The sequence below is a fragment of the Microtus pennsylvanicus genome, chromosome 13, assembly GCF_037038515.1.
Source record: "Microtus pennsylvanicus isolate mMicPen1 chromosome 13, mMicPen1.hap1, whole genome shotgun sequence".
NCBI lineage: Eukaryota > Metazoa > Chordata > Mammalia > Rodentia > Cricetidae > Microtus > Microtus pennsylvanicus.
Window position 1 is genome coordinate 9683672 of NC_134591.1, and position 22803 is coordinate 9706474.

General features: G+C 39.4%; 1 protein-coding gene and 1 pseudogene across 1 annotated transcript in view; both read right to left on the minus strand.

Annotated features, from left to right (window-relative positions):
• The window catches only part of LOC142833920 (high mobility group protein B1 pseudogene), a 147923-nt pseudogene extending 127237 nt beyond the window's left edge, over positions 1 to 20686 (minus strand).
• The window catches only part of LOC142834255 (CDK5 regulatory subunit-associated protein 2-like), a 75132-nt gene continuing 56207 nt past the window's right edge, over positions 3879 to 22803 (minus strand). Inside the window, exon 8 of the mRNA XM_075946541.1 lies at positions 3879 to 3967. Coding sequence (XP_075802656.1) covers positions 3956 to 3967 — 12 coding nt within the window. The 3' untranslated portion in view covers positions 3879 to 3955. The remainder of the gene's footprint in view (positions 3968 to 22803) is intronic.

Below are 22803 nucleotides of genomic sequence, written 5' to 3' on the forward strand. Positions count from 1 at the left end.
GAGGGGAAAGTGGGGGGGGGGTAAGGAGAACTTATGGGAATGGGATAGTTGAGATGGAGGAAGGACAGAGATGGAGAGCAAGGAAAGAGATTTTTTGATTGAGGGAGTCATTACAGAGCTAGCAAGAAACCTGGCATCAGAGAAATTCCCAGGAATCCACAAGAATGACTCCAGCTAAGATCCTAAGCAATAGCAGAGAGGGTGCCCAAACTGGCCTTGCCCTGTAGTCAGACTGATGACTATCTTAAATGACCCACAGAACCTTCATCCAGCAATTGAATGAAATGGGGCAGAGACCAGCAGCAGAGCACTGGGCTGAGCTCCCATATGCAGTTAATAGTAGCGTAGATAAGAATATGAACAAAGAGGTCAAGACTATGATGAGGACACCCACTAAAATACCTTACCTGAGCTAATGGGAGTTCACTACGGAATCAGTATAGGATCGAACTAGACCCTCTGAATGTGGGGAACAGTTGTATGGCTGGGGCAAACTGTGGGGCCACTGGCAGTGATACCAGGATTTGCCCTTGCTGTTTGTACCGGATTTTTGGAAGTACAAACTTTGGATGGATACCTCATTCAGCCTGAATATAGTGGGGAGGGTCTTGGTTCTTCCTAGGAGAAATGTGCCTTTTTCTTTCTAGGGAGTGGGTGGGGCGTGGGTTGCGGGGAGGTTGAAGGAATAGGAAGAGGGGAGGGAGTGGCTACTGGGATGGGTATGTAAAATAAAAAAAGATAGTATTTTTTTAAAAAAATAAAAAAATGAACAAAGAATTTCAAGTACATTACTTTCACAGGGATTTTTTTCCACAGATAAATTCTATATTTTTTTAAAAAATGATTGATTTATTTCTATTTTATATACATTGGTGTTCTGGCTGCATGTGTGTCTGTGTGCAGCTGTTGGATCCCCTAGAACTAGAGATACAGACAGTTGTGAGCTGACTTGTGGGTGCTGGGAATTGAATTTGGGTCCTCTGCAAGAGCAGACAGTGTTCTTAACCACTGAACCATCTCTCCAGTCCCAAAATTCTACATTTTAAATTCATCATATGAAAGAGAATTCAATCAGTTACTCAATTAAATAATTAAAAAGCAATATTCTAAATAAAGTCTTTTGTTAAAATGTTCTTCAAAATAAGCCAAACTTATGTAGCCAAAGGTCTTATTTGCAAATCCTATAAAGGTCTTAAATCTTAAGTTGTCACTAACAGTATGTTACTATGTATGCTCTGGAATTCTGATACTGCTGATGCAAATTTCAATATTAACACACAATTTTCATATTCCTGACTCAAGATGATAGTCATAACATCGAAATGTTTAATATGTATATATATAGTGATAAATATCAAATTATGCTTTGTAAAAGCATCATCACTTTTAGGAAAAATTAGGGGTTAATAAATCCAGCCCCAGGGACAATGGCTCAGCCTTCTTCGTGTCCTGTAAGTTCATACCCATACATTTATTTGCTTTGTGTATTTTACTCTCTATGACAGTGAATAGTCTTTTAGAAAAAAAAGAGCATATTTTAGACTTTTGTATTTCTTATGTATCACAATGACAAGCATGCATTAGGCACTCAATTACTATTTGTGAACTAAATGAAAGAATTTTTCATAGCTTCCTATGAAAAGAGGAATATAGCAGTGCTTATGACTAGGTATAGCAACTGACTTCAGATTCTGTCAAATGTTCCCTACCCCTGATAATGACATGTTCATACTGGATAGGATAGGCATGAGTAAGTAATGTGGCCCTGGGAACATCTCGATGGCTTTAGAAACTAAATGATAAGAATACACTGTGGCTCCCATACTGCCCTCTTTTGATCATTCCCTTGTAGGGGAACCAGCAGTCATTTTGCAATAATATTAAGTAGCTTAATGAAGAAGTTCACATGGTAACTATCAGAATATTTTTGCCTCTAGCAAGCCATATGAGTAAGTCATACTGAAAGCAGATTCTACAGTTCCAATTAAGCCGTCAGACTACTGACTGCAGCCCTGACTAATATCTTGACTGCAGTCTCATAAGAAATCCCAAGCCAACATAAACAATGAAAGAAAATTAAACTGAATGCCCGTGAAATCAAAGAAACAAATCCTTTGTGCTAAAAGGACATCAAGCAAGTAAAAAATTGATTAATGGGATAAGTGAAAATATTTGCAAGTGATTATGCTTTAAACCTTTTTTATTCAAGTATTTTACAATGCTAAAGAACAAACTTAGGACCTCCTACTTTCTGGGCAATAGCTCCCCCATAGAGCTATATCTTTATTTCCTACAAATCATGCATCTGATAAGTGATTTGTATCTATAACTCTATCAACACAATGATAAAAAATACTATAATTTTAAGATGAACAAAAAACTCAAGAGTTATTTGTTCAAAAGAAATATGAAAGTGGTCAATAAGCATACAATTAGGCATCAGAGACATGCAAATTAAACCACAATGCAATACCATTTCACATTTACACCATCAGTAAGGCTACAGGTGTAAAAAAAGATAGATGTTAAGTGTTGTTGAGGCTGTGAACAATTTAGAATCCTCAGATATTCTTGTTACCAATGATGATGTAGAGAATAGAGAGACAGCTGAATCAGTAAAACGCTTGCTGTAGAAGCATGAGGACCTGATTTCAAGCCCCAAGAACCATGGCAATTACACTGCATGGTGCTATGCATGTCTCTGTTGAAAAGGTAGAGACAGGTAGATCCCTGGACCTTGCTAGTTAGCCAATCCAAATCAGTGTGTTTCGGGTTTACTGAGAAATCTTGCCCCCCACAAAGATGGGGAGGCTAGAAAAAAAGCTCAGTGGTTAAGGGCAAGCACTGTTCTTCCATAATTCAGGTCCCAGCACCCATGTAGTGCAGCTCGCAACGGCCTTTAACTTCACCTCTGGGGACCAAGGAAATTGGAAGCCCTTTTCTGGCCTCTACAGGCAATGCACTCACACGCACATGCACATAATAACACAGACACACACGCACACACACACGTAATTAAAAATAAAGTCAATCTTAAAAATATAGGGTGGATGGAGACAGGAGATATTTCATATGTTTCTTTGCCTTGCACACAACATGCTGTGCCCATACAAACTTATACACATTATGCATGGACCATCCCCAACAAAATGATAACAGAAAATGGTGTTTAATTTTGGAAATATATCTGGTATTCCCTCACAGAGTTAAACAGAACTGATAAATGACATAAAAAATTCACTCCTACTTATATACCACAAAGAAATGAAAACACTTGCACAGACAAACACTGGGGGATTCAGTTCAGAGGCACAGTGCTTGGCCAGCAAATGTGAATGAATTCCTGAGCTCAATCTCCAGCAATGGGGAAAACATCCAATATCAACTGACTGGAGGGTGTACTGACAACATTATATTTTATATACAACATTTATATACACAAAAACATGAACAGAAATGTTCATAGCAGTATTGCTGTACTACGTAACTGTCAAATGTTCACCAATCCAGGGAAGAATAAATAAAGTGTGGCATCTGTAAAATTCAACCAGAAGATGTAGGCATTACTGATATATATATACTACAATATAGGTGAACTTTGAAGATATGTTACAAGAAACAAGCCAGATACATGCACAGTGTTGGCTATTAGGACATCTGAGGTATCTTTTCATATATGTATTAGGCTTTGGTTGTAAATTTGTAGAAAGGGAAACTACTGTGATTTTTATATCTCACTTTCACTTACATCCTCCAGAACCTATTTCATCAATGCACTGTACTTCACCAAAGGAAGTGAAGCCCTAGAAAAAAAAGTCCTTACCTATGGTGCAATTGCCTGTAGAAGTCACTTCTGAACAAGGGCACTGGCGGCATTCTTTAGTAGCATCAGGACTCTGATAAAATCCTCCTTTGCATTCTTCACATTGATCCCCTTTGCTATTTTCTTGACAGTTCAAACAAGCACCTAAAAGAATCAAATAATTGTTTCAAAGTTAAGGAAATTTCAGAAATCCTGCTTGCAACAAGAAGACCATAAAATTACATAGAAAAAATAACAGGAGGGGCTGGAGAGATGGCTCAGCGGTTAAGAGCATTGCCTGCTCTTCCAAAGGTCCTGAGTTCAATTCCCGGCAACCACATGGTGGCTCACAACCATCTGTAAAGAGATCTGTTGCCCTCTTCTGGCCTGCAGACATACACACAGGCAGAATATTGTATGCATAATAAATAAATAAATATTTAAAAAAAGAAAAAACAACAGGAGTAGTGTTGCTTTTTATTCTGTTATAAAAAAGAAAAAGAAAAAAAGAAAGGAAGGAAGAAAGAGTGAGAAACAGAAAGAATAAAAGAAAGAGAAAGAAAGAAAGAAAGAAAGAAAGAAAGAAAGAAAGAAAGAAAGAAAGAAAGAAAGAAAGATTTAGAGGTGGAGGCCACCCTTTTCTGACCTCTGTGAGCACATGGATACATGCAGGCCCAACATTCATCTACACAAAACAATAAAATAAATACACCTAACTTTAAAAGAAGATTCGTTGTTCATGAGTATGTGTGTGGGTGCCTACCCCTGGTTCTGTGCACCATTGTGTGAAGATGCCCTTAGAGTGCAGAAGACGGAACTGTAGCTCTTTAAATGGAGTCACAGGTGGTTGTCAGCTGCCCAGAGAAGGTGCTGGGAACCCAACCTGGGGCCTCTCCAAGAAACAAGTGTTTTTAACTGTGGAGTCATCTTTCCAACCCTTCCTGATTTATTTCTGATCTAGACTTGTCTGTGAATTCAATGTGTCCTATGAGAAAAAAAAGCTGGGTGTGTGATTATAGTCACAATATGCCATTTTTGGCTACACACTAAAAACAGACTGACTTTGCACAAATTATAAAACAGATAATATATGTCAATAGAAGAGTAAATAAATTGTGGCACTTTCATAGTTTGGAATTTGTAGTGAAGAATGAACTAGCAATGTATACAAACAGGTGTGTTAAAGACAGCACTGGCTGGAAAGCAAACTCAAGAATGACACATAGATGTTTGGACATGGAGACCAAGGGAGAAGCAAATCTGACAAGAGCTCATATATTAATGTCATTTAAGCTAAATCTGAGACCTGGTGAGATCACTCAGAGGAAAAGGACAAGCAGAGCTGACAAACGTGCTAAGTTCCAAGCCCAAGGCACTAGTGTAGAGCTGACTAAGGGAGATGGAGCACAGCTGACGGAGAAGGAAAAGCAGCCATACAAAGAAAGCCAGGAGGATGTGGCATCCTGAAGCAAAGTGGTTCTTGAGCAGTCAAGGCAGCCAGTGAGTCAGGCTGCTGGAATCTGTTGTGTGGAACACTACCAACACACAATAGGGTCGTGAGTTCTTGAAAATAAGCCTGCTATCTGAAGGAAAAGTTTATAGTTAGAAAATAATTGACCCTCTAAAGTTTTATTTTAATTAAGGGGTTTGCCACTGAAACAGTCTAATTATATGGTACTTATCATTTTATAGTCTGATTATTCACACTGTCGTGTAGTTATATGTCATAAAAGCTCTGCAATGAAAACATTCTAGTAGATACCATTTCTCAGCTTCTTATGATGATCACGGTCCTGTAGATGTACAAATGTATTTAATTTTACAACAACCTACTAGGTGGCTTTGACTTAATGTGTTTCTAACCATATATATCCAGGCTACATTATTAATTGCCTATTGTTATGAATTTGAGTATCTACCTTTTTTAGGATCATAAATACCATTCTGATGAGAATTTTCTTTTTCAACGTGAACCTTTTACTGAATTTAGAATTATTTTCTCAGAAGGTTTCTGAAAATAAAATTTCTGGGTCAAATATTTTAAGACCCTTTCTATATATATTGTCAAAATTGTCCCTGTGCTATTTTCACCAATTTATTTTTACTACAAAAACAGAACTTTGAAACCAATTTAAAACAGAAATTCCAGAAAAATTGGGAAGAACATTGGGATCTTGGGGGTGGGGAGGGATGGGTGTAAGGGGAGATAGGGAGAGAAAAGTGAGAAGGGGAGGATGGCGGGAACTTGGGGAAACAGGATGATTGGGATATAGGAAGGCTGGATAGGGGAGCACGGATGCACAATTCTTAGTTAAGGGAGCCACCTTAGGGTTGGCAAGAGACTTGAACCTAGAGTGGCTCCCAGGAGCCCAAGGCGATGTCCCCAGTTAGTTCCTTGGGCAGCTGAGGATAGGGAACCTGAAATGACCCTATCCTATAGCAATACTGACAAATATCTTGCATATCACCATAGAACCTTCATCTGGTGATGGATGGAGATAGAGACAGAGACCCACACTGGAGCACTGGACTGAGCTCCCAAGGTCCCAATGGGGAGCGGAAGGAGGGAGAAGATGAGCAAGGAAGTCAGGACCACGAGGGGTGCACCCACCCACTGAGACAGTGGGGCTGATCTATTGGGAGCTCACCAAGGCCAGCTGGACTATGACTGAAAAAGCATGGGATAAAACCGGACTCTCTGAACATGGCGAGCAAGGAGGGCTGATGAGAAGCCAAGGACAATGGCAAGGGGTTTTGTTCCTACTTCATGTTCTGGCTTTGTGGGAGCCTAGCCAGTTTGGATGCTCGCCTTCCTAGACATGGACGGAGGGGGGAGGACCTTGGACTTTCCACAGGGCAGAAAACCCTGACTGCTCTTTGGACTGGAGAGGGAGGGGGAGAGAAGTGGGGGGAGAGGAAGACGGGTGGGAGGAGGGGGAGGGAAATGGGAGGCTGGGAGGAGGCTGAAACTTTTTTTTCCTTTTCTTAATAAAAAAAAAAAATTGGAAAGAACAGCTGAGCAAACATACAACGTGGCCACCAGAGGGCAACCATATCCCAGCACTGTTAAAACTCACTTGTTAGGAAAGTTGTACATGAACTGGCTGCTTTAAGTCAGGTGGTCACTTTTTTAAATTGGATTCTTAGTTTTTTATATGGTAAACATTTGTTTCTTTTAGAAATCAGAATAATTCAAAGGATTTATTTTACTTTATCTCCAGAGTATGTGCAAGAGTGTGTGAGAGCTGCCTCAGTGATACAAAAGAAAAGAATCTTATACATGGCTTTCCGGTACCATAAAAGACCCCGTGAGCAACTAATGGACAGGACAATGAAGCATTCTTCTTGTTATCTAATGTCGAGCCTCACTGTTTTTGTTCATGTTTTCCCATTAGTTTGTTCACTTATCCACAAAGATTCAGTGAGTGCTCACTATGTGCCAATATCTGTGCTAGAGATTGCGGAAAGGATGGCGACGAAGTTGATGATGTTCCTGACCTGAAAGAACTTACTGTGGGCAAGCACATGAGAGTGACAGTTATAAGTAAACATGTAAACATCACTGTGACAAGTGTTCTGAAAAATTACAAGTGCACGTGGTAATGTATAGCAAAGGACTTTCGTTTTGTGAGGAGCATCAGGAAATGCTAATAAAAATAAAATAAAAGACATAAAATTTTAGTTTACAATCTGATCTCTTTCTACTTATTTTATAACACTAATAATTCTCTCCAATCATTAAAACATAAAACTTTTAGTTATTTTCTTTTAAACACTACAATTTTTGTTTTTGTTTTGAGATGGGATCTCCCAATGTAATCCTGGCTGTTCTGGAATTCACTATCTAGAGCAGCAGGCCTCAAATACACAGAGGCCCTCCTACCTCTGCCTCCTAAATGCTGGGATTAAAGGCATGTGTTACCACATCCAATTTAATAACTCCTGTTGAATGAATCAAAACAGAAGTCAAAGGGCAAGAACATTCATTCCTGTGCCCATGCAAAACAGCCTTCCCTAACACACAGGAGGACATCCATTGCTGTGATCCTTTATAAGACAGCCTTCCACCATACACAGGAGGATCAGGGCCAAGAGGAAACGGAAGGAACAAAAGGAGGATATGCTTGTGGTTGTCATCTACATAAACATCTAGCAGAGAGGGTCCATATCAGTATACAGGTTTGTGTTTCAGTTTTGAGGATTTAAACCCAAGGCATGATATAATATGCCAGGCAAACACTCAACCCCAGTCCTCAAATGATTATTTCATAGCAACATACCACTCTAGATGGAATTTACGTTGCTTCTGACATCTGACTAATACAAGCGCTGAGAACAAGGTTGGGCCTGAGGTACATCAATGGCAAGAAGCAGGAAGGGCGTTGAACAAAGGCTCCTGGAGAAATAATGACATGGATTTTAGGAAAATCACAGCTAGTTGGGGCAGAAATATACAAAATATTTTGCTGGAGAGTTTGCTTACTGGTTAAGAGCACTTACTGCTCTTGCAGAGGACCCACGTTCAATTCCCAGCACTCTCACTACAGCTCCACAACCATCCATAGTTCTAGCCCCAAGGAATCTGAAAATCAGATCCAGGAGTATCTGATGACCTATTCCAGACCTGTCTGGAAAAAAATCACTGCCTGGAATATTCCATTCAAAGTCACAGAGGCCAACAAAGTGACTGGAACACATGGCACAGAGCACAGCATTTCAGAATGGCTGAATAAGGTATAACTGACAGCATTTAATAAATTCACAGTGATCCCTCTGGATATTTTCAACTCCTTCACACTCCACATTCTTACAAACATTCACTTATCTGTGCTTTATCAACCATTTCTGCAAAATTCTCCTCAAGTAACTCTTGGAACAGTTATTTCTTCTGTAAACTTTCCTGCAATAGTTTTCTTCATTTTTACTTCTATAATTTTTGCTGCTTTCAAAGTTCTTTTTCCAATGAAACTTTCCCTAGCTGGTCCACAGAGATCTTGTGGGTCTCCTATTTACATTTTAATCCCAAGTATAATCTGTTTTATACTCTTTCAATATGTTAATCTTTATTCACACTAGATTATAAAATTCCCAAACAAAGGCTGATAAAGTAGTTTCCTTTTGTCAGGATCTATCAAAAGTACAGGGACTTGTAACAGAATGTTTTAATGTATACCTTGTTAAATGGGTATTTCAATCCAAAGGTAAGCAACCTGGTAACCTAAGAAATGCAGAAAAGTAAATGCCTGGTTTGTTGTACATATTTAATGAATAACTGATGAATGTTCAATGAATAGACAGACAAAAATTTGGAATTAGGCACTGGGAAGAAAAAAGATGAAAAACACTAATTACTAGAGTTCTTGGGGAAAAAAAAGAACTAAAGTATTCTCTCTTTGTCCCCCTTTTCTTCACTAGGGATAATGTTTTTGTTTGGCTGTTTTATATTTTTGAAGATAGGCATTCATTGGGTCATCCAGTCCACGCAAGTCCTCTCTTTCAGTCTGCTGAATGCTGTGACCACAGGCATGCATGCCTTTCATTAGATGCTCATCTAGACCTCAGAAGTTTAGACTTTGTCTGAGCAGATCTTGGCAACAGTCCCACTGCATAGGAGACAATTTAACTGAAGGCTACAGTTAAAAATAGATTTCTTAGAGATTTAGCTTCTAATAGTGATTCCCTAAGGAGCTGTTGATTCAGTTCAGCAGGCCAAGCTAAAACTATTAATACTTACACAGCTCTTATGCATGTCAGTTAGTGCAATTCCCTATCACACCCCTACTTCTATTAGTGCAATAAAAATAGAAGTTCTAAACTGAAAGATTATTGGGACTATGGACTGAATTTTGCAGAGTATAACTTTTAGCCATGATACTGGACTATAGTTTACAAATGTAAAGGTTTTATTTATTTAACTAAGATACGCTTCTCAGTTTACTATGCTTCTAGTCCAACCAGTCAGCTTACCTTCTACCCCTAAGAAAATATTTTAAACAGAGTTGAACCTTGCTTCTGTGGTGGTTAGTGTTGATGGCCAGTTTCATAGGATCGGGAATGATCCAGAAGGCAAGACCTGAGGAACACCTATGAAGGATTATGTTGACTAGGCTATTTGAGGCGGGCAGACCCATCCTAAAAGTGGCTTGGGTTCTGGAATGCATAAAAAGGAGAAAGGCTGCTCAGCATGAGCATTCATTATTATTCATTATTCTCTGCTTCCTAATTGGGGATGCATTATGACCGGCAGTCACAAGCTTCTGGTATCAGAACTTTGCCACCATTACTGACTGTATGTAGCCTGAAGCTGAGGGCTGAAATAAGTCCTTTCTGCCATAAGTTGCTTTTGCCCAAGTATTTTTATCACAACAGGAAGAATAACTAAGACACTTTCCTCTTCTTGTCATGGCTATCTGGAGAATTGTCAAAAGAAGCAGAAAAGTAGGAACAAAACCCCTCATTTTTGCACGGAAAGTTAGTGCAGCTTTACTCAAATAAATTTAACCTAGAAGAGAAAGAAAGAAGGAAAGAAGGCCGGTCTTGTGTTAATATTATAAACTTACCACTTTGTAGTGATATTTTGTTTGTAATCTAACAAATAAAGCTTGCCTGAAGATCAGAGTGCAGAGCTAACTCACTAAGTTAGTAATAGAAGTCAGACAGGGGTGGTCACAACTTTAATCCTAGCACTTGGGAGACAGAGACAGACAGATCTCTGTGAGTTAAAGTATACTGTGGGCTACATGAGAATGAATCCGTCTAAAAGAGAAACACAGCTCACACAAAGGGGATCCAGCAGTTAGGATCACATGCCTTTAATCCCAGCACTCTGAAGGTGGAGACCAGAGGGATATAGCTGGGCAGAAAGAGGAAAACAAGGAGGGAAGAGACAGGAGCTCAGATGCAGTCTGAGGTTTTGTAGAGAGAGTATGCAGTCTGATGATTCCTAGGGAGATGATCGCCTCTTTGGTCTGAGCAGTGATAGAGGTTAAGAACTCCCTAGTAGTAGAGGTAAAAGAACTCCCTAGCTCTTTTATTTTTCTGATCTTTCAGCTTTCGCCCCGATGGTAGACTCCAGGTTTTTGTTATTAAGGACATTTAGGATTTGTGCTACACCACCTTTCAACTACTGTATCTTAAATTAAAAAAAAAATACATTGAATGGCATTTCTATTCAAAGCTACCTAGTCTATTCAGCCATGTAAATTTTTGGCAAATAAGTGAATCTATATAAAAATAACTTAAAATGGAGGCATTCTAAAAGAAGTAACAATACAACATTAATATAAAAACAGTGAGCCCCTCTGTTGAAGAACTAAGTTAATAAATATTCTCCTTCCTCTCCAAGTAACTGTTGTAAGTGGAAGTCATAACCTTGAATTTGATTGGTGAAGGCAGAGTTATTGTCTATAGTCAGTGGGTTGGGTTTATTTGTCACCATCATTCTGTGAATCCCAGTCATCATAGCTCAGTGTCCCTACAGTTCTGAGCAGTAATTCTTTTATACTTTTCTAGAATAAATTTTGTTTCTTTCTCACTTCCAGTAAACGTCAAATTTTGCCCAATAGAAGATGAACAATTGGAAGTTTGAAGAGCTGTGGTAGGGTAACAAAGCCCAAGGTTCTCAGAGAATACAATAGCAGGTATTCAGATATTCAAGCTAGATGACAGTTATAAACTTTGTACCATCCATATAGATGGTGAGCACTGCTCTTTCATAAAATCCAATACGAATTTAGTTAAGTAAATCCTCTTAAGTAACCTTGAAAAACATAAAAGATGCCCCGATACATATTTAGTCTTCCCCAAATATATAACTCAAAGCTACTGGCAAAGAGAATGTACTTTTGTCATGTCTGAAACAGCGCAAAATTTTGTGATTCAGTAAGAAGGATCACTTTAGTCCTTCTACATGTGAGAAAATCACAAGGAAATATCACTCATAATGAAGATGGCTACCTGCATTTTATTAGCTGAGTTTTAAGAATTCTGAGGCATCTATAGAAACATGCTTGCTCTTCATTCCACTAAGAAATGACTTCATATACAAGTGGATCAAGAGTTACTTCTGAGGATCTACCATGAGACAATGAATTGCAAATATCCCACAGCTATAATATAGACATGTTTTCTTAGTTGTTGCTATCTCTATGACATCAATTCTCAATCTGGGGTTCATGACCCCTTTGGAGGTCGCATATCAGATATTTACATTATGATTCATAACAGTGGAAAATTACAGCTATGAAGTAGCAAGAAAAACTCATGTGTGGGGCAACCACAACAGGAGGAATTATATTACAGACTTGAAGCATTAGGAAGGTTGAGAACCAGTGGTCTCTAAGGTGTTTTCTCTTTAGCATTCTGTTCCGGGCACTCAGAACACCCATGTCAGCTGGAAAACACTGATGCCATGTTTTTCCCTAGAGAATCTATCTCTTAGTTACTTATTTTAAGACCAACCAGACTTAATTCAGGAATCCTGACAAAGTCAATTGTTGAATCTAGATATCACACTTCACTTTTCTTGGGTAGATTTTTTTTTTTAGTAACACGCAAGAAGGTGCTTTCTTTTCACTTAAAAAAATCGAGGGAATAGAGTGGGAAGTTTGCTTATGGGATGTGCACTAAAAGCCTCTCCATCAGGTTACTCACGGCACACCATCAATTTCATTAAAGAATCCAATCAGTCAGAAAACATAAAGCTTTGCCTGTATGACTTCTTTTACGGAGAAAGCCATACAGCACCCTTTCATGGGTTCTCTGTCATAGACTGCTGAATGCATTCACAAGCAAAGGTCAATGATATAAACGTGGGGGAGTGGCTGTAAAAACGTTGGTTTGTTCTTGAATAGAAATAAAAAAAATCTATAAGATATGCTAGTAAGACATTTAAGGTAGAAGTTGTTCCTCTGCTGTCGTTTCCTAGGGATTTGTATTTCTAGCAAACTGTGAACATTTTACTCTATTTAAGAAAATTGTGCATATACCCCACATATCTTAAACTATCCAAATATGGTTTTACATTTTCTTGAGGTACCAATGCTTAGTTACAGAATTTGCACAATCATTAGTATCAATAAATATTGAAAGGCTTTAAACAGTTATTACTTCAGGAAAGTTCAATAATCAGAATGAATATTATATATGAATGATTTGTCAAAAAAAAAACTCAGTAAAAGTTTAGAAAGTTATTTCTTATACCTGGCAGCATAGCTCAATTTACAGAGCACACAAACATGTGTAAGGCTTTGGGTTTAATCTTTACCCCAATAAATGCATTTCTTAAAAGTATTTAAACAAGTTGGTTGTCTTCCAACAAGAATAGTTACTCATTTTTCAAAAAGAAATTCAAAAGTCTGGCATCTCAAGATATGACACACATCCATATAAAAAAGTACTCACTAATCTGTTTTTTAAAAAAGGTTCTGTTTTGCATAAGATGTGTGGACATAGAGTATTCAGAATTTCCATTATTTTATAATTATATTGACTACGTGAGTGGGGTGGAAGATAGGAAAGAAGGAATTGAAGCTATGGAAAGCACCTGAGGATATAGAGCTTGGTTCTCACCCAGCTTTCCTGGTGAGTAGCTTGCACAAAGCACATGTTCTCCCTTAGCCTACCTATTCTCCTTCGTAAAGTGAAGATAAAAGCCATACATACAATGTTAGTATAGACTTCAACTCAAACATGAAAGCAACTGTGAAGATGGTAAGAATAGCTTTAGATCATGATTTTCCCTCAAGACATTAGAATAGGTGGAATTTACAGTATCTAAATAAAGGAAAGACTCCGAGTTATTTACTTTTTAGATTCAAATTTTAAAACTTTTCAAAAGTGGCACTAAATTAAAGGTAAACACTCAATTTTTATCAGTTTGGAGCAACAGGCAGCTAATGAAGGACATATATTATGATACAAGATTACAAATAGTTTCTGGAAAGAAAATGTTAAAATCATCAAGAGAAAACTATAGAGTCCTAACTTATATAGAATCAAAGCCAGCTGGACCATTTGTATCCATCAGTGAATGATTCATTTATTTTTTAAATATCAAATATCTTGGCATTTTTTTCATTAAAACATCTGTCTATATGATTTGTCTTTAAGATTTGCAAAATATAAACTACATGTTTATGTATACATTTAAAATAATGTCATTAACTTTAAAATATATAAAATGATGTATTAATGGTCACTATGATTGGAGGGATTATTCAGTGATTAAAAACACTTGATGTTCTTATAAGGGAACAGAATTTGGTTTCTAGTACCTATACCCTGAAGCTTATAACTGCCTATAACTCCAGCTGAAAAGGATTCAATGCAATGTTCTGGCCTTTATGGGCACCCTTATACACACATACACACATCTGTACACACATACACACACACACACAGAAAATGAATATATATGTCCCTGAAGATCCTTACTCTTCTCTTTCTTTCTCAGATAGTTTACATGTTGACGCTCTGACAGAGAGAACAAGAAACAGAAAAATTATGTTATTTAAGTCTATCAATTTTCTTTTTTCTGTTTGTTTTAAAAAGGAGGAATTATTTAGTTTGGCAAGAAACTGAGATGGCTAATTAAAATAGAATATGAAAAAAACTGTTGAAGCCAGGCAGTGGTGGGACACGCCTTTAATTGCAGCACCCTGGAGGCAGATGTAGGCAGATCTCTATGAGTTTGAGGCCAAGCTGGGAAACAAGAGCTAGTTTTAGGACAGGTTCTAAAGATAGAAACCCTGTCACCCATGTCACGAAAAAAAAAAAAGCTCCGTTGATTATAACTTCACTCAAACCATTAAACTATTAAAATATTAAAGTAAGGATTTTATTTACAAGGTAGTAAGAAAATTTAGCCAGTAAAAAAAGAATCACCCAAAGTGTGAACTTACAAAGCACAGAGTCAATTCTTCCACATCAGAATATCTGCCAGGGCAAAGTCCATCTACCTTCTGAAAGCTGTTACAGAAGAGGCACGATTCACCTGTCCAACAACAATACTTTATTAAAATTTCCCCTTGGGATCCTGTTGCTGTTTCTGATCAGAGTGTACACACACCAGTGTCAGAGAAGCAGCTGTGACTGAGAAGTAGGCAATGCAACAAAGAGGGACTGGAATGCTCCCAAATTTTGGGTCAATGGTCCACAAAGTATTGGGGCAAGCACTTACCATGACCCAGACATGTTCCAGGCATTGTCTTAGTTAATCTATTTTATCTTCAAAATTTATGATGGAGGTATGGTGGTGCATGTCTTTAATCCCAGCACTCGGGAGGTAGAGGCATGCAGAATTCTGAGTTTGAAGCCATCCTGGTCGACACAGTTGAGTCCCAAGTCAGGCAGGGATCCCTAGTGAGACCTTGCCTCAAAAACAAAAGCATGATGATGAGCTTTGAGCCCATCCTGACTCCAGCTGAATCCTGGCTACCTCAAAGCTCTCCGCTCGCCCCACTCTTTCTGTTCTAGCAACTGACTGTCCTGGCCGGGCTTCTACATTGTAGGTACTTACTCAAATCATGACCTTCATGCTTGCTGTACCCGAGGCCTGCAGTTCAGAGCTGCCCTTCACCTTCTGCAGGTCTGTCACCTCACTCCAGTTTTCACAACTTCCCTCCAGCCACCTCCTCCTGCACACTCCTTTCCTCCATTTTCTCTCCCCATAGCACTTGCTAATATTTTCTGTGAACTTTCTCAGTCCTCCAAGAGCCGACCATATTTTCGTTACTGCTCAACTCTATCCCCTGTAATGGCACCACACACATAGAAATTACTCTATCCCCTGTAATGGCCCCATCCACATAGAAATTACTGTATTCAAGAGAGTCATACACACGTGGACATGAAGAAATAGGGAATTTTTTTCTCTCCACTTTTTAAAGCTTAGAAATGTAGTGACCATTGCAGCCTAAAGAACACGCACCATTTCTGGTCCAGGTTTTGAAAGACCTCCAGTGCTGGGGAGACTCTCACTCAAGCCTCGGGATAACACGACCCCCCAGTAACTCACGAGAGACCATCCTTGCTGCAATCACACGAGGCTTTAATGATGAGATGAGATGGGAATGAGTGCACTGGGGCCGAGACTCATAACCCACACAGGGGAAGAGTTTGACCCCGAGTGACCTGGGGAAGGGGTTTTTATAGGAAGAAACCACAGCCCAGTAATCCAAAGGGACAGGGAGGATGGAACAGAAAGTCACAAGGGGACAACTCCCTGCCTCTCAAGATCACTCAAGGTCATAATCAGCTAGTTCCTAAAATCAGAAGAAACACTCCCTGTTTCTCAAGATTATTCTCAAGATTACAATCTAACTTTATCTTCAGCTAGTTCCTGAAACACAGAAACTGAACTGGCTAATCCTAGATTTTTGATTCTTCTCTTCCTGCTTGGATTTTTCAGCTATTTTCTTCCTGCTGTGGAGGTCTAGATTTATCCAGGACTTTCAGTCTGAAAGTTTCTAATCCCTGTCTCCTTGGGCACTCTTTGGGAGGCCTGGAAATTCTACATCTAAGAGGAATGGCCATCCTAATTTTCCTACACTGGAGAGGACAAAGGCAGGTACTCCAGTTGATAACCTCAGCTTAATTTCCCACCCATGTCCATCAAGGTACTAATTTAAGAGTCATTTGCTCTCCAAAGCAGCCCACCACTAAATCAGTACAAGTGACAGGCACATGGAGCACAAAAGCATTCCGATGAGCACTGCCCAAATCCTTGGCTAGGAAAATGAAATATAAAATCGTCATTTTAGACACCAACTTTGGGGTGATCTGTTATACAGCAATAACCAAATCATCACACAATAAAATATCCAAGTATTTAGTAAATAAATGAAGTAAAGAGTGAGTAAAATAATGAATAAATAAGTAAAGACAGAGGATGGAATCTGGGGTCTTATGGTGCTCTACCAATGAGGTACACTCTAGACCTGCTCCCATTTTATGAGCAATGAAAGGGGCTAAGGGAAGCTAAGTTACTTGTGTTGTGCCTAGTCTGTAGGGACCCCAAAAGAACACCAGGGAGACCAACTCTCCAAAACAAAAGCAAGGTGCATTGAGTGCATAATACAATCCAGCAGGACCTCCTCACAGCAACTGGTGCAGCAGTGGCAAGACAAGGCACCCTGTCCTTCTAAAGGGCATTATTTAAAGGGAAAAACCAGAAAGGTTACATTAGCAGGGCGTGGGGTGACAGGTTTCTAAGATTTAGGTTCCCTGATTGGCTGACATTTGTCTAGGGATGTCCTGGTGAAAAGTAATGGGTGTGTACTTGCAGGTGATCCTATCTACAGAGGTTGGAACATTAGGAATCCTTTTTTGTATGGTCTCTTCGTAGGCGGCACCTGGTAAGTCTCAGTTTGTGGTCTTTATCAGAACCATGGTAAACTAGTGAGACTCAGGCCTCTATTGAGCCAGTCATGGCTGGGTCCTAGACTTGTAATCACCTTGACTAAGGAAAAATACACAGCTGGTATCCGGTTCCAAACCCTCTCAGTTCATACCTACACAAAAGCACACATCTGAGGCTTACCCCCCCCCTTTTTTTAAATAATGCACTGATCTCAATCCACTTAATTAAACCTATCCACCACACCACTTGGAAGGACCACTCACATACACACACACACACAAAATTCAAGGCAGTTTAAGATCTTATATTAAAATAGCCACTTAAACATATCTCTTTAACACTACAATGGAGCAAGAGTGAAGGCATGAAGACCTTGAGTTTGATTACTAGCACCTGCAAAAATCTAGACATGGGCAATCTACAGATCCAGAGTTGGGGAAACAGGCACAGAAACAAGAATATCCCTAGAGTTCACTGGCCAGACTGGCAGAAGCAGTGAGTTCCAGGTTCAGTGAGAAACCTTATCTCACAGGTAGAGAGCGACAAAGGAAGATGCCTGACATAAACCTCTGACCTTTAGCACATATATTGGTACACATATGCATAGGCCCACATGAACACATACTTAAAACACACATACACACAAGCAGTAAATCTGCACACTACTTTAGAAAGATTGTGTTTCTTTAGAATTTCGTTTTACATGTAAATATTGTTTTAATATGTTACTTTTAAATGGAAAATAACCATACTTATGGGTAAAATGGCATGTTTTGATATAAACACTGAGGAACAAGTATATCAAGCAAATTAACATGTTTGTCATTTAAATGTATCTTTTAGTGACATTCAAAATTTGTCCTTTTAGCAATGTTAAAAGTATTAAACATATTATATTCACCATACCAATAATACATCAAGAAAATTGATCCCTCTTGTTCGAAACGCTTTCCCTTTGGTCAACATCTCACCATATCCCCCACAAACCCTACCATACTCCAGGAAACACCACTCTACTCTTGACTTCCGGAGGATCAGCTTCTTTAGATCCAAGGTCCACACATGTTGTTATTAATGAAAGTTTCACTTTATAGCTGAATAAAATTCCTGGTGTCCGTGTGTATGAATATGCTGGGTGTGCATTTTTCTTTTCCATACAGTAGGTGTTGAACACTTAGGTTGCTTCCATTCTTGACTGCTGTCAACAGTGCCGCAGTGAACAAGAAATGGAAGTGGAGATATTTCTGTAACATACTGACTTCAATCCTTTTCCATGTATACACAAAAGGGCAATTACTGAATCGTAAGATAATTCTAGTTTCATTTTCTGAGGAACTTTCATACTGGGCTCAAAACAATTCCACTCATTTACATCCCCACCAACAGTGCACAGGAGTCCCCATCCTCTGCATCCTCCCCAGCATTCGAATCTTCCGTCTTCTGTAATAACCATTCTCACAGCTTCAAGGTGATACGTGATATGCTGTTGTGGTTGGAATTTGCATTTATTTAAACAATGACTGGGAATATTTTTTCATAAAGTACTATTTCTATGGTCAACTGAGAAGTCTAATCAAGTCCTTTGCTTATTTAGTTTTCTTGCGGAAATGTTGTTTAGATTTCTTAAATATTATGGATACTTATCAACTGCCTGTAAGATCTATACTTTCTCCCCAGTTACAGGCTGTCTCAGTTTCTCTTAAATTGTTTCATTTGCGCTGGGAAAGTTTTTGTTTTGCCGCCTATATTTTCAGGATTATATCATAAAAAAAAATCACTGCCCAGAACAATTGTCGCAAACTTTAACTCCTGTGTGTCATCTAGTTTTGAGTTCATTTTTAATAAGGGATGAGATAAATTTCAATTTTACTCTCATTCTCTTTCGACTTTTTGGTAATAACCAAGCTAACAGCTTCAAGGTGATATCTTGCTGTGGTTATAGTTTGCATTTCACAATGACAATTATCCTACCTCCATTCATTGAAGAGATTATTCAGTCCTAATCCAAGACCATATGTTGTGATTATATTTGTTTTTCTGTCTATTTGTGAAAATGGTATTCCAACCGTTTAAATATTCATATTTCATGCTAGGTGTGCATTCTTTCTCTGCGTGGTACTATAAGTCTATTTACACTAATTGCTATGTTCAGCTCTTTTCTTTAAACTAACACTTAGACCCATATTTTGATGATGATTCAAGTTCTAATACAGTGGTTCTTAAATTTCTTAATGCTGTGACCCTTTAATGGAATTCCTCATGTTGTGGTGACCGCCAAACATAAAATTCTTTCTTTCTTTTTTTTAATAAAAAAAAATTGTATTTACTTAGAAGGATTCAGAATGTCAACAAAACAGCTGCAATTTTTTTTTGCAATTACAGAGTGGTATTCATTAACAGAACAACAATTATCTTCGTATAAGCTGCATCAGAGACAACTGAAGATGAAAAACAAAACCAAAACCAAAACAAACAAACAAAAAAACTACCGTCCCCATATATAACTAATTTGTGCTGTGCACCAACAAGAACCTGCTTTAAATTTCCATGCCAATTTACAACCCCCAGGCTGTACCAGGCAAGGTTAGTGGCTATTGAAAATACCACTAGGACAGGGCTATCTAAAGACACATTCGGTAGTGTATGTGTCTATACATAAAAAGACACTGTACAGTTTAAAAACAAATCTTACACAGCCTTACATTTCAATTTTTTTCTTTAAAAGGAGTGAGTTGTGTACAGGGGGGTTAAATGCTTTATAGACAAGAAAAAAAAACTGTGCTAGAACCAACTTATTCATCATCATCTTCTTCCTTATCTTCATCTTCCTCTTCTTCCTCCTCCTCTTCATCCTCTTCGTCTTCCTCATCATCTTCTTCTTCCTCCTTTTTCTTGTTCTTTTCCGCCTTGACCACCCCCTTTTTCGCTGCATCGGGTTTTCCTTTAGCTCTGTAAGCAGCAATATACTTTTCATACTTCTCCTTCAGCTTGGCAGCCTTCTTTTCATAGGGCTGCTTGTCATCTGCAAAGTGTCCTTCCACATCTCTCCCAGTTTCTTTGCAACATCACCAATGGATAAGCCAGGGTGTTCTCCTTTGATTTTGGGGCAATACTCAGAACAGAACAAGAAGAAGGCCGAAGGAGGCCTCTTGGGTGCATTGGGGTCCTTGAACTTCTTTTTGGTCTCCCCTTTGGGGGGGATATAGGTTTTCATTTCTCTTTCATAACGAGCCTTGTCAGCCTTGGCCATGTCTTCAAATTTCCCCTTTTCTTTAGCAGACATGGTCTTCCACCTTTCTGAGCACTTCTAGGAGAACTCTGAGAAGCTGACAGAAGCATCCGGGTGCTTCTTCTTGTGTTCCTCCCGGCAGGTTTGCACAACGAATGCATACGAGGACATTTTGCCTCTCGGCTTCTTAGGATCTCCTTTGCCCATGTTTAGTTGATTTTCGTCCGCGAGACACAGAGTCGCCCAGTGCCCGTCCGGCTCTCGCTTGCCCCGGCACTGTCTCTATGGAGCTCAATGTACTGCAATGGCGCTCTCTCTCTCTCTCTCTCTCTCTCTCTCTCTCTCTCTCTCTCTCTCTCTCTCTCTCTCTTTTTTTTGGTTTTTCGAGACAGGGTTTCTCTGTGGTTTTGGAGCCTGTCCTGGAACTAGCTCTTGTACACCAGGCTGGTCTCAAAATCACAGAGATTCCCCTGCCTCTGCCTCCCGAGTGCTGGGATTAAAGGCGTGCGCCACCACCGCCCGGCACATTAAATTATTTCAATGCTACTTCATAACTGTAATTTTCCACTGTTATGAATCAAAATGTAAAACATGATATGCAGGACATCTGTTATGCAAGCCCTGTGAAAGGGTCGTTTGATGCCCAGAGGGGTTATGACCCACAGGTTGAGAAACACTGTTATAGTATTAATGTCCCATAATCATTTATTCTACTCTCCTTTCTCGTTTGCTTTAAGAGTTTTAATTGAGCTATCTAAGAGAACAAATGATAAAGGTAACTAGAGCAGGCCATGTTCTGACCCATGTCCCCCAAACCAAGTTAAAACATGAAAATGGTCTGTGCCATATTCTACAAAGTGTCACCCTTCAAGATTAGGGGGAGAAACCCAAGGCCTCACATAGCCCTTGGTGTACTATGAGAGAAATAAAGAGAAGCTGAGGTGGGAGGTAGAGAGAATAAGCATCATGGGGTATATGACCCACAGTATCATCAAGGAACAATGCAAAGTCAAGAACCCCAAGAAGACAAGCCCTTTCCCTCAGTGTGACTACATCAGTTATGGGACTCACCATTTTCTGAGCACCAGCTACAAGCCAACCATGGGCCAAGAGCACTGTGATGAGAGATACTGCTGACTTTATATATATGCTAAGGATCATCAGTCTTATTTCCCAGAAAGATAAAAAATGCTCACAGAGACAGAGAGAAGGACAAAGATTTATATAATTTCTAATCTTAACATTGAAATCCAGGCCAGTGTGGCCCAAATTCTGTGGTCTCAACATCAACTGTGAAGATGAGAAGTATTAAAGCACTCTAAATCTTGGACTTTCATTAGGCAATACTTTCAATATCACAACTCAATTTTATAATGCCTATGCAGCTGAATGTAAGGGGCCTCCTCCAAAAGGATAAAGCAGGAACAGGATCTACCTACTCATATGGTCTGCAATGGGAAAAGGCTTAAAGCAAAGAGCCTGGAGGCTATGGGAGGATGTGTATTAAGATGACCTTGAGGAAGAACAGCTGCCATGGCAACACAAAGACAGCCAACTGTCTCATGCACTCACAATCCACAGAGTTAAAATAAATGTTTCGGGGAGGCATGGAGACAGCATGCCTTGCTGAAGCAAAACAATCAGAACTGAAAATTGGTGACCTTGGGTAGTTCCCTCAAACCTCCTTCAATATTCCAGGGCTGTGTAAACAAACAGACTTTGCCTTGATTCATGGCTCAACTGCTGACTAGTTATGTGACCATGGACATGAGTGGCTCCCTTCCCAGAAACGAGATGATAAGGTAGCTTCTTTGGGCTTTGAGGTTAAACAAAAGAGGGCAGGATGAGTGCCCAGCATGAAGGCTGAGGCTGAGGTGCAACAAATCTCTTCTCTCTTAGTATAGTATTTGAGAGAAAGAGACACAGAGCCTGGACGTGAATCCCGCCCTGCTGACCACCACTGCATCCCAGAGCTAATCTAGGCCCTGGACAGATGAAAGCACACGAGAGTGAGAGTCAAAGTACAATGCTGTGACATCACTTATCTGGAGTCACACTTGACAGAAAGATTTTGAGTTCTTTGTTGTTGCTGTCACTACTTGGGGAGGGGAAGGAACATGTCCAACTGAATGAACCAATTGAATACTCTTCCTTAAGAATCCAGGAACAACAGAGAAGATTCATGAGGAAATGGTGGCTTCAGTCCTCCCAACAGAGCTGGGCCTCTAGGTCTGAATAGGGAAGCTGAGGAATTTGCAACTTGGGCTCTTGCCTTAGGGCACCATGCCTCCTTGCAGTTAGGATGGCCCCATAAATCTTCTGGTCACAAATCTACTGAACAACTCTCCCATGGAAAGGACCAGACTAAGGAAGGGTTTACACTGCACAATTAGGAGGAGCTCAGACTTTCCT